A 12,883-nucleotide genomic window follows, 5' to 3' on the forward strand; every position below is an offset into this window, starting at 1 on the left:
CGTGTTAGAGATATATAAAACCATTAATGTAGCCTCACCTAATAGTTTATGCTTTTGGGTTAAATTAGTTCTTTACATAGTAGCAAAATCTTAGTGTCACGGGTTCGATCCTCACCACCCCCCGTTTAATTAATAATTGATTATGTCTTGTGGAGTTTTTTAGCATAGGTAGGTGGACCTGTGCATTTTCTACCCTTCAAGCCTAGTGGGCTCTTGTGTGAGGGGGCGTGCTAGAGATATATAAAACACTCGAATATAAAATAATATGTTGTGTATTGATCTAATTCAGAGAGTTACAATATATAGAGACCCTAATGGGCTTAAGTGAAAGGCCCAGACCTAATACAATCAGAATATTTACGGATAGGAAATAATCTAATCATATCTAATCAAATCTAATCATATCTAATCACATCTAATATATTCTAACACTCCCCCTTAAGCTGGTGCGTATATATTGTGAGCTCCAAGCTTGTTACAAATGTATTCAACCCGAGGACCTCTAAGAGCTTTAGTGAAGACATCCGCTAGTTGATCAGGAGAGCTGACGAACGCTGTCTTGATTTCTCCTGACTGAATCTTTTCTCGAATGAAGTGACAATCAATCTCTATATGTTTGGTCCTCTCATGAAATACAGGATTAGAGGATATATGTAGCGTAGCTTGATTATCACAGATGAGTGTCATGGGTTGTTTTTGTTCACAAAGATGAAGCTCCTGAATCAACTGCTTTAACCAGATTAACTCACAGGTAGTATTTGCCATTGCACGATACTCAGCTTCTGCACTAGATCGAGCAACAACAAGTTGTTTCTTGCTCTTCCACAAAATTAAGTTTCCTCCAAAGAAGACACAATAACCAGAAGTAGAGCGTCTGTCCGAGGGTGATCCTGCCCAATCAGCATCTGAATAACCACAAATTTCTGTATTTCCCTGATCCGAATACAACAAACCTTTTCCTGGTGCTTCTTTGATGTATCGGAGGATCCTCACAGCAGCATCCCAATGTGAATCACAAGGGGAATCGAGGAACTGACTAGCCGTACTAATAGCAAAAGAGATATCTGCAAAAGAAATATCTGGCCTAGTCACAGTAAGATAATTGAGCTTCCCAATTAGCCTCCGATAACGTCCAGGATCAGACAACGGCTCCCCCTGTCCGGGCAATAACTTGACATTAGGATCCATGGGTGCATCAACTGGTTTACTCCCCAACATACCAGTTTCTTCTAAGATATCCAAGGCATACTTCCTTTGACAAATAGAAATGCCCTGTCTAGATTGCGCCATCTCAATTCCCAAGAAGTAACGCAGCTTCCCAAGGTCCTTTGTTTGAAATGCACTGAATAAATGCTGTTTTAACTGACGAATTCTGTCTTGATCACTTCCGATGAGAATGATGTCGTCAACATAGACTAACAAATAGATGCACTTGTCAAGAGATGTAATCCTATAAAATACAAAATGGTCAGCTTTACTGCGAATTAAGCCAAACGCCTGAACAGCAGAACTGAAGCGACTGAACCATGCTCGAGGAGACTGCTTGAGACCATATAAGGATTTTCGAAGACGACACACCTTCCCAGACTCCCCCTGAGCAACAAAACTAGGTGGTTGCTCCATGTAGATTTCTTCTTGTAAATCACCATGAAGAAAGGCATTTTTGATGTCAAGTTGAAGGAGTGGCCAATGACGAACAGCAACAAGAGCAAGAAATAGGCGAACTGACGCCATCTTAGCGACCGGAGAGAATGTATCGGTATAATCAAGGCCGAAGATTTGAATAAAACCCTTTGCAACTAGGCGTGCCTTGAGTCAATCAACATGGCCATCAGGTCCAACTTTCACAGTAAACACCCAGCGACAACCAACTATAGACTTCTCTGGAGGAGCAGAAACAAGGTCCCAAGTGCCATTGGAATGAAGTGCAGTCATCTCATCAAGCATCGCTTGGCGCCACCCTAGATGGGAAAGTGCTTCACCTGTGGTCTTAGGAATAGAAACAGAAGAAAGACTAGAAACAAAGGTGAAATGAGGTGAAGAAAGACGGTCATAGCTCAAAAAGGTATAAAGAGGATAAGGATTACGAGTAGTACGTGTACCTTTTCTTTGAGCAATGGGAAGAGCCTCTGGTGAAGGATCCGGAGAGGAAGAATCAACAACAGTGGGTGATGAGTCAGCAAGAGTCGAGTCGACAGGAGGCACAGTTTTACGACGCTGATAGGTGAGAAGTGGACGGTCCGCAGGTATAGAAGCAATAGGTTGCTCATCTGGAATAGAAGCACCTGCAGCTGGCAAAGACAAGTTAAGAAAAGGGACAGGAAGAACATGATCAACCTGTGACAACGGAGATGAGATAGAATTAAAGGGTTGTTGATCAAGAAAAGTGACATCAGCGGAAACTAAGTAACGCTTAAGATCGGGAGAATAACAACGATAACCCTTTTGAAGACGAGAATAACCAAGAAAAATACATTTAAAGGCTTTAGATGTTAACTTGTCCTTACCAGGGGTGAGATCATGAACAAAACAAGTACAACCAAAGACATGTGGGGATAGAGGATAGAGAGGAACATCTGGAAGCAATAAGTTATAAGGAATGTCATTATTAAGCACAGATGAAGGCATAGGTTGATGAGAAAACAAGAGGCAAGGACTGCATCGGCACAAAAGTGAAGAGGAACATGCATGTGAATAAGAAGAGTCCGTGCAGTCTCAATGAGATGTCTATTCTTACGTTCAGCTACTCCATTTTGTTGTGGAGTGTGAGGACAAGTAGTTTGGTGTAAAGTACCTTGTTTGGCTAAGAAATTAAAAAAGTCCACAGAAACATATTCCTTAGCATTATCACTACGTAAAATATGAATAGAGGCACCAAATTGAGTATGAATTTCAGTAGAAATTTTTTGATAAATAGAAAACAACTCAGAACGGTTTTTCATTAAATAAATCCAAGTGCAACGGGAGAAATCATTAATAAAGGTAACGAAATACCAAAAACCTAAAACAGACATGGTACGACTTGGACCCCAGATATCTGAATGAACAAGAGAGAAAAGGGCATCAGCTTGTTTATTGACTCGACTGGCAAAAGAGGAGCGTGTATGCTTCTCTTGTTGACATGACACACAATCTAAAGACTGAAGACCGGATAAAAGAGGAACCATCTTCTGCAACTTTGAAAGAATTGGATGACCAAGGCGACTGTGGATAAGTTGTGGAGATTCTGTGAGAGAGCATGCCACTGAAGGACGAGGCACCTCCAGATAGTAAAGCCCCCGTGACTCACGACCCACTCCAATCATCTTCCCCGTACCCGGATCCAGCACAGAAACAGAATGGTTAGAAAAAGTAATGGTGCAAGTGAGGGAGTAGATCAATTTACTAATAGAAATTAAGTTATAAGGGATGCCAGGAATGTAATAAACAGATGTCAAGGCCAAGGTAGAGGTCAGACGAGCTTGTCCAATCCCATGAACTGGAGCTTTGGTTCCATCAGCAAGGGTAAATGAAGGTAAATGATCAGAATATGTAAGAGATGTAAAGAGTTCCTTATTACCACAGAGATGATCGGTAGCACCTGAGTCAAATATCCAAGTGCCAAGTGATGTAGATTGAGAAACACAAGCAACGGGATTACCAGTATATGGAGCGGAGGGCTGAGACTGAGGAGAAGCCTTCTTGAGAAGAGTGTGGAGCGCAGCATAGTCCGCAAGTGAGAGAGAAACTGAACCAAATGATGCATTGTTTGATAGCTGAGCTATATTCGCAGCAAGAGAGGTGGCCCAATTCTTGTAATTAACAGAACCCTTTAATTTTGAAGAGGTAATGGACCCAACATTGGTAGAGATGATATTGGGAGAATTTTTGACAGGAGGAGGTTGAGAATTGACTTCCGAATGATCAGAATCATTTGCTGCCATAATATTATATAGGAGATGATCAATTCTGAAACAAAAGATTTTTTTTTTCGTGAACAGTACCTGTACGGACAGGGTGAACAGTGCCTGTACGGACGGGATGAACAGTGTTTGTGCGGACGGTGAACAGTACGGTACGGCCGCGATGAACAGTGAAATCGTATGGGACGGTGAACAATAAACTGTACGGACGAGGTGAACAATATTTTTTTTATTTTTTTTTTGAAAATCGCATGAACAGTGTAGAACTAAGCCGGAGGGACGCACGGCGTTAGAGGAAGGAGAGAACGCCTAAGTAGTGGGCTTAGAGTTTTAGCGGAAGCGAAAATTCCCAAAACAAAGAGCTCTGGTACCTACTTGAATATAAAATAATATGTTGTGTATTGATCTAATTCAGAGAGTTACAATATATAGAGACCCTAATGGGCTTAAGTGAAAGGCCCAGACCTAATACAATCAGAATATTTACGGATAGGACGTAATCTAATCATATCTAATCAAATCTAATCATATCTAATCACATCTAATATATTCTAACAAAAACCATTAATGTAACCTCACCTAATAGCTTAAGCTTTTGGGTTGAATTGGTTCTTTACATAATATCGAAGCCTCAGTGTCACGGGTTCGATCCTCACCACCTCCATATTAAATAATTAATTAAGTCTCGTGGAGTTTTAATTAAGTCTCGTGGAGTTTCTTAGCACAGGTAGGCTGGACCTGATGCATCATCCACCATTCAAGCCCAATGGGCTCTCGTGTGAGGGAGCGTGTTAGATATATATAAAACCATTAATGTAGCCTCATCTAATAGCTTAAACTTTTAAGTTGAATTGGTTCTTTGCAGTTTGTATCATTCATTGTAACTTCTCAAAATTGGCAGAGGAAAGAATTGAGTGAAACGTTTTGGTAAGTAACTACTTTGTGGTTCATACATCTTGGTAAAGTTTTGGACCTAATGAAATTGAGGAGGATGATTAGATTTGAAGAAGATAGTGGATGAGTTCAAGAGGAGCAACTGCAGTGCCATTTTATTGTATAATGAAAACGTTATACCCATAGTCCATTTTGTGTGGTTTGTCATGCTTTGCAATGAAGAGAATTGGTTATTAGTAATTTACAAGTTGATTAGATGTTTGTGGTGTGCACAATGTGATGTTGGATAAATTGTGCTATATAAAAGTTTGCCAGTTATGCTATGCCAAGGTAAAAGTGGCAATCGATTATGGTAATGAAAGGATTTCCCTAGGGAGACCAAGATGATTTGGGGTTGAAGTAATAAGGAAAACAATCGCAGCTTGAGGCACATTATTGGTTACAATTTTAAATAATAACTGTTTTTAATCGAATTTTTATAACAATCTGGTAAACAAGATCTCATTTGTTTGGATTAGCTCTATGCCCTCATGAAATTTAGCACTTGTAGTATTTGGGATTTAACTTGCATGATCAACAAAGTCTGCAGTAAGTGCACTCCAGTGTTCTAAATTTTAACAAGAAAAAGTTGTTCTGAATTTTGAGTGCATTTTAGCAATTGAATTAATTTCAGAGTTCTTATACAGGGATCATCACAATCTGGTCAGGTGCTTACTCCGGCTGAAGTTTTGATTGCTATTCATGGAATTGACCCTGAAAGAGATGGAATTCGCTTAAAAAGAGTAGGTCTCTTATGATTATTGGTTTAATGCATCAAAGCTCAATCAAGATACATTTTGAATAACTGAAGTGTTTATATGCAGGTCACAGATGCATGCAATGCTTGCTTTGAGCAGCGGAAAATTTTCACTCAAGAAGTTCTTGCCAAAGTTTTGAATCAATTGGTGTGTTTTATGGGAATTGTTTTACATATTTGGAATGCATATTCGACTTTGTTGATCTTTTATGGCAAATGCTTTTCCCTGCAGGTTGAGCAAATTCCTCTTCCTTTACTGTTCATGCGAACCGTATTACAAGCAATTGGTGCTTTTCCAACACTGGTAAGAAGCTTACTTATTCAAGGAAATGTAATAATGCAAAGTTTATTGTGTACCAGAATTCAGGAATCCGACCAGTAATTGATTGTTTAGAGCTATCATCTAGTTTTGAAATCCGATATAGATTCATCAAACAAAGCTGCTTATCTTTTCCCTAGATGCCCCATTAAGATGCTACCTTCGATTGATTTAATTCCTTTTCTAAATTAAAAAACTTCCCATGTTATCTGCTGTTATTGTTTCTTTTGAATTTTATATATTTTTACAAAAATTATTGACTTTTTTACTTTTTTATAGGTTGACTTTATAATGGGGATTCTTTCTCGCCTTGTGAGGAAGCAGGTGCTTGTTTTATTAATTTCATTTTTGTCAATTCATTCAGTTGTTCAGAGTACTTATGCATGACTAAATGAATTGCTGTAGATATGGAAATACCCAAAGTTGTGGGTGGGATTCTTGAAGTGTGTGCAATTGACGAATCCTCAATCATTTGGCATTTTGCTTCAGGTAATATTGTCTGTTTACTCCTCTTGTCAAGAACTAATTTTCATTCGTAACTTGTTGAACAGTCTATACTCTAATCTCCATCACGTAACATTCTCAAAAGGTTTTCATTATATTTGTTCATCGCCATACCCTTACATACCTATTTTATATGATGGAAGTATAATTGAAATATCAATCATTAGTATTATTAAGGATATTATAATCTTTTATATTTGGGATTTTCTTATTCTATTCTTTTTACTGTTTTATTGCTTGTATAGATATTTTTCCTAGAATAGGTTAGGTGTACTTATTTTAGAATTTATCTTTCTAGCTGAGCTGTCAACATGCAGCTCCACTGTATTACATATTGTATTGTTCATGCTTTATTATTGAAGAAAAGAAGAAGTGGAAGAAGTGTTTTGTCTGAATAATACTTTCTTGATTCATTGAGAGATCCAATGGGTCCTTTTTATATTGAGTACATCCAACTACCTCAACTACTTTAATAAATATACAACCACCAACTACATCAATAAATATACAACTACTAACTACATCAATAAATATACAACTACTAACTACATCAATAAATACCATCTAGAATATTCTACATATTCTACAATTATCAATTAGAAAATATATATAACATTTACATTTTACCGCTGCTCTCTCTCTCTCTCTTCTTCTTCTTTCCTTTCTTATTTGATGGGATCAGAGCTCTCTGAGGGCCTAAACCAAAATTCTTCCCTACCCAATGGCTTCTGGCGAATTCAAATTTGGGTTCATTGCTCATCATGTAACAGTGAAGCTCACTGAAAACACATGATACCGCCTTGATACATTTCTGAAGAGGATCCTGCTATAGATCAGATCAACCCAGATTACATTGAGTGGGAAACCCAAGATCAAATCGTACTTTCATGGCTAATGACTACTCTGACAAAACCAATTGTGAACAAAGTCCTTGGTCTCGTTCATTATTGGCAAGTCTGGGAGAAAATACACAAATATTTTCATGGGCTCATGAAATCAATGGCACGACAGCTATGAGCTCAACTAAGGATAAAAGTTGTGGAAGAACTATTCATGAGTGAGGATCTTGCTTGAGTAGAATCTCTCGCTTATGGACCCATGGGCTATTGGGTCTCCAATTTCTAAGGAAGAGCAAGTGAAACTCATTCTCGAAGTTGGACTTCCACAGGAGTATGACTCCATGACCACGATACATGCACATGATGATGACCATGAGATTGAACTTCTTGCTCATGATTCCAAGTTCATTAAACATAACAGATCTCTGATTACTGACTCAATGGCTGTCAATGTAACCCATCAACCTGATACTTCTTCTCCGAAGCCCACCAACTCTTGTACAACCCAATATCCCTGTTTTTCATTCTCCTGAACAGAGTATGCAGTAGCAGCGGTTTGGAGGCATGTTTGACTGTAGAAGAGGTCGTGGCCGTGTCAATGACAGAAGAAACAGAGGTAGGGGAAAAGGAAGACATGATCTGCAATGTCAACTCTGTTATAAATTTGGCCATAAAGTACACACATGTTGGTACCAATTTGACCCAAGTTTTGTTCCCACTCAGCCACCTCCACCTAATCCTCAATTCTTCGGTCCATTAATGGCTTTAACTTCATAACAAAACACCCTACCTAATCAGCACCCTTTTTTCTTTGCAACTCCTCAAACAAAGCAGAATGTTAATCGGCTCCAGAATTCCTTCTCTCTCAACAATCATCAGCCACATTATCAACTAGGAACACATCAAAATCAATCTCAAGCGTTGCTGACAACTCAAGTCACTTTCACCTAATAATGTAGGCTTGCTTCCTACTCCATCCAGTTAATCACAAAATCTGGAATGGTTCCTGGATTCCGGTGCTTCCCATCATCTGGCGTTAGACCCATGGACCTTCTATCAGAGCACACAGCTGACTAGAGCTGAACAAGTCATGTTAGAGAATGGTCAAGATTTGGCACTAACAGCTGCAGGCTCTTTCCAATTCTCTTACCTTCTCAACTACACACTACCTTTTTTCTTAATCATCTACTAGTTCGTTCTATTACAAAGAATCTAGTCAGTGTTAGTAAGTTTGCTAAGATAATTTTGTCTATTCTGAGTTTCGTTGTCATTGTTTTTTGTGGAATCCAGGACTCTCACCAAATTCTTCTTGAAGGTGTTCTTGGTAGTAGTGGCTTGTATCAGTTCAAGTACACCTCTCCTCAACAATATCCTTCTTGTGTTTCTTCTTGTCTCACTACTACCTGTCCAGCAACTACTTTATCTCCAAGTTATACTTCTTGTTCTTTTACTGAATTATCAACTGATATTCAAGATATAGACACTTCTTCCACTTATGCTGTGATAATAGATTAGTTCATCCTCATCCCAAGGTTTTAAAATTTGACTTGAAGTCTTGTAATATTCGGTTAAGTAATAATACTTCTTTTGAAATCTGTCCAGTGTATTGTATGTCATAATAGATTGGTTCATCCTCTTCTCTAATTGAAACTCAATTCAAGGTTCCCATCAAAGTTTCAGACAGATTGGGGAGGTGAATTTTAGACCCTTCACTAAATATCTAAATTCATTTGGTTTTCTGGGACTCATTTCTCCATATACCCATCATCAAAATGGACTTGTTGAACGCAAGCATAGACAAACTGTTGATATGGATTTGACTATGTTAGCTCATGCTTCCTTCCTTATCTTGTGAATTTTGGGACCATGCTTTTCTTTCAGCTATTTACCTTATTAACAGAATGCCTACTGCAACCTTGGATTTTGAAGTTCCTTTCACAAAGCAATACAAAATACAATCTGTCTTTTCTTTCATCAAGGTCTTTGGGTGTGCCCGCCGTCCTCATCTAAGACCCTACAATCAACATAAGCTACAATTTAGGTCTCGAGTGTGTTTATGATGGGCCTATAATAAATAATCCAAGCTCATTAGTACTTTAGAATTAGTATATATAGAAGTTTAGGGTGATGTTTCTGTTAGGCATGTATTCAGAGTTGGTTAGTGGGGAAATGGGAGACCTCTAGGGAACTCTTGAGTCTAGGTGTTTGGTTTGAGGGGGAGTTGAGGCTTTCTTGGGGTTTATTTTCTGCATATTAGTGTATGTAAAAGAGGCATGGCCTCCATTATCTCTATAATTTCAATGTTATTTTTCTGGTTCCATCAATTTGGTATCAGAGCATTTCCGATCTAGGGAGTGCTTTTGGTCCATATCTACAAAAACAAAAACAAAAACAAAATGGAAAACAACAGACTGGAGAGGAGCTTGGATCGAGTGGAAGAAGGAATGGATCGAGTTGAAGATGTTGTTCATCAACTTCAAAAAACAATGTGGACATTAATAGAGCGCATGGATCCTTGTTTTGCAGAAGGAAAAAAAGTGAAAATCAAAGAAGCAAAAGCGAACAAAAAAAAACGAAACAAAAAAAGGAAGAAACAAAGAACGAAAACACAGAAGAAGATGGAAGCACAGTAGAAGAAGAAGCAATCGAAGAAACAGTAGCATCAGCCAAATAAGAAGAAAAAGAACAAAAAAAATCGAAAAAAAAATCGATAAAGACAAAACAGAAATTAAAGTGGAAAAAATCGAAGCAGAAGAGGATGTCAATGACATAGCAGAAAAAAAAAAGGGATGACGAAAACGAAGAGGCAGAAGAAAATGAAACAAGAAGAACTAAAAAAAACGAAGGAAAAGAAGAAAAACAGATCAGCGATGTAGAAGACAAAAAAATCAACAGGCGAAGAGGAAGAAGAAGAATCACACAGATCTGGAACTAGCACAGGAGAATCGCATGAAGAGGAAAGATCAGAGGTTGAAGAAGACCAAGTCAGATCTGGAATAGGGAGACGACGCGCACACATATCTGGAAACAGCATGGAGACTGAGCACGAACAGTGACAACGATCACGAACGGTTGCAAGGACAGTGGCACAAGGAGCTCAGGCCATCGACTTTGCTGCTCATCGGAGAAGATCACTGACCAAGGAGGAAGAAAGGGAGAAGAGAAGAGAACGGATCGGAGTATCGTTGAGTCCTTCAAGTTACGGGTCAGGGTTTGGGGTTAGCTTCCACACTAGGCTTGCACTTACTAATTGGGCTTCTGGTGAGGGAAGCTATGGGCAAGGCCCATTAATCAGCAATGGAAGACATGGGCCAATGTTTACGGGAACAAGAAACTTGCCCACTTAGGGAGGCAAAATGGGAATTTTCATGAAGGAAAATAATGGGTTGTGTGGGGAAACCCATTTTGGGCCTCATGTGAACCAGAGAAGGCCCAATATTTCTGAACTGCAGTTACGCGCAGGTGCAGGGGAGAAGACGATGATAAACAAGGAGGAGGAAGAAGAAATTCGACAATGGAAGACAATGACATTTTTTGAAAATTCATTTGGTTCAAGAATTGCAGCTGACATTGGGGTCAAGAGGCTTCAAAATATGGGATCCTGGTGGGAGTTTGTTCACACCACCTATCTCCTCTCTAGGTGAATTTTGAAAGGGGAGTATTGATGGGCCTATAATAAATAATCCAAGCCCATTAGTATTTTAGAATTAGTATATATAGAAGTTTAGGGTGATGTTTCTGTTAGGCATGTATTCATAATTGGTTAGTGGGGAAATGAGAGACCTCTAGGGAACTCTTGAGCCTAGGTGTTTGGTTTGAGGGGGAGTTGAGGCTTTCTTGGGGTTTATTTTCTGCATATTAGTGTATGTACAAGAGGCATGGCCTCCATTATCTCTATAATTTCAATGTTATTTTTCTGGTTGCATCAGTTTATTACTTGGTTACTCTCCTAATCTCCAAGGGATATAAATGTTTAAGTGCTGATGGCAGATTGTATATCTTTAAGGATGTTCTTTTCCATGAAAATTACTTCCCATATTCAGCCGTATTTACCAAAGACATTTCTGATTTGTTGAGATATATAAACCATTACTGTAGCTTCACCCAACAGCTTAAGCTTTTGGGTTGAATTGGTTCTTTACATGGTATCAGAGCTTCGTGTCCCGGGTTCGATCCTCGCCGCCCCCCACTTTCTTTCAAGTGGAATTTCTTTGTTCGCACAGGTAGGTGGGCCTGTGCATTGTCCACCCTTCAAGCCCAGTGGGCTCTCGTGTGAGGGGGCGTGTTGAGATATATAAAACCATTACTGTAGCCTCACCCAACAACTTAAGCTTTTGGGTTGTGTTGAGATATATAAAACCATTAATGTAACCTCACCCAACAGCTTAAGCTTTTGGGTTGAATTTGTTCTTTACATGGTATCAGAGCCTCGTGTCCCGGGTTCAAACATCGTCGCCCCCCACTTTCTCTTGTGGAATTTCTTAGCTCGCATAGGTAGGTGGGCCTGTGCATTATCCACCTTTCAAGTCCAGTGGGCTCTCGTGTGAGGGGGCGTGTTGAGATATATAAAACCATTAATGTAGCCTCACCCAACAGCTTAAGTTTTTGGGTTGAATTGGTTCTTTACAGGTTGAATTGGTTCTTTACATGATTAAAAGTTAGTACTTGAGTTTCGTCTTTCTATGCCAATAAGACATCTATCAGTTGCACAAACACCATTCAACAACTCCTCATCCTGTGGTTCATCTCCTAGCAGCTCTTCTCCATGTCACTAGTCTTCAATTGGCAACCAACATGCTGTCTCAAAATCAAATTTTCTCCTTCTATTCTATTCCGTCTCATGATCCCTCTTCCACCTCAGATTCCGCAAGTTCTTCAACTCATCTTAATTCCTTTCCTCTTGCTATTGTTTCTTCACCTAGTTCTTCTCCAAGGTCTCCTTCTCTTCTACATCTTCCTCGCCATCAGAATATTTACCTTCATCTTCACTCGGGACTCCTTCTCCAGCCATCCATCACCACTCTATCAAAAACAGCTTCCCAACCTATTGTTGTTCTTACTTTCTTGAAACCTACATTTGTTAAACAAGCCATAACTCATCCTAAGTGGCTTACGACTATGCCAGATGAAATTAATGCTCTTAACACTAATGTTATTTGGTCTTTAGTTTCCCTGCCACCTAGTCAAAAAGCAATAGGTTGTAAATGGGTTTTTCACATAAAAGAAAGCCCAAGTGGTTTAGTTAACAAGTATGAAGCTCGTCTTATAGCTAAGGACTTTCATCACAGCCTGGTTTTGATTATAGTGAAACCTTTTTTTCCTCTTCTAAAGCCAATAACTATTCGAATAATACTAACCATCACTCTTTCTTTCGGCTGCACTCTTAGGCAGCTTGATGTAAATAATGCCTTCCTCAATAGAGTTTTACTGGAAGAAGTATACATGCATTAGCCTCCTGGTTTTGAATCCCATGACAAGTCTCTTGTTTGTAAATTGCACAATGCTCTTTATGGCCTAAACCAAGCACCAAGGGCCTGGTTTGATAAAAACAAGGACATTCTATTTCAATTTGGATTTAGGGCCAGTCATTGTCGAGGCTGAGAGGCAAATTTGAGGCTCAGAAGTAAAG

General features: G+C 39.1%; 1 protein-coding gene across 2 annotated transcripts in view; it reads left to right on the top strand.

The window, feature by feature from the left end:
* LOC133312088 (uncharacterized) overlaps positions 1-12,883 on the top strand; it is a 50,805-nt gene that overhangs the window by 28,881 nt on the left and 9,041 nt on the right. The window contains exons 21-25 of one of the 2 annotated variants that reach the window (XM_061513234.1): positions 5,483-5,578; positions 5,660-5,740; positions 5,825-5,896; positions 6,191-6,235; positions 6,317-6,400. In XM_061513234.1, the coding sequence (XP_061369218.1) occupies positions 5,483-5,578; positions 5,660-5,740; positions 5,825-5,896; positions 6,191-6,235; positions 6,317-6,400 (378 nt within the window). The remainder of the gene's footprint in view (positions 1-5,482; positions 5,579-5,659; positions 5,741-5,824; positions 5,897-6,190; positions 6,236-6,316; positions 6,401-12,883) is intronic. The other variant, XM_061513235.1, reaches the window with a different exon arrangement.

This window comes from Gastrolobium bilobum, unplaced genomic scaffold (assembly GCF_033153095.1).
Source record: "Gastrolobium bilobum isolate Gb01-03AN ecotype WA unplaced genomic scaffold, APGP_CSIRO_Gbil_v1 utg33886, whole genome shotgun sequence".
In the NCBI taxonomy this organism is placed as follows: domain Eukaryota; kingdom Viridiplantae; phylum Streptophyta; class Magnoliopsida; order Fabales; family Fabaceae; genus Gastrolobium; species Gastrolobium bilobum.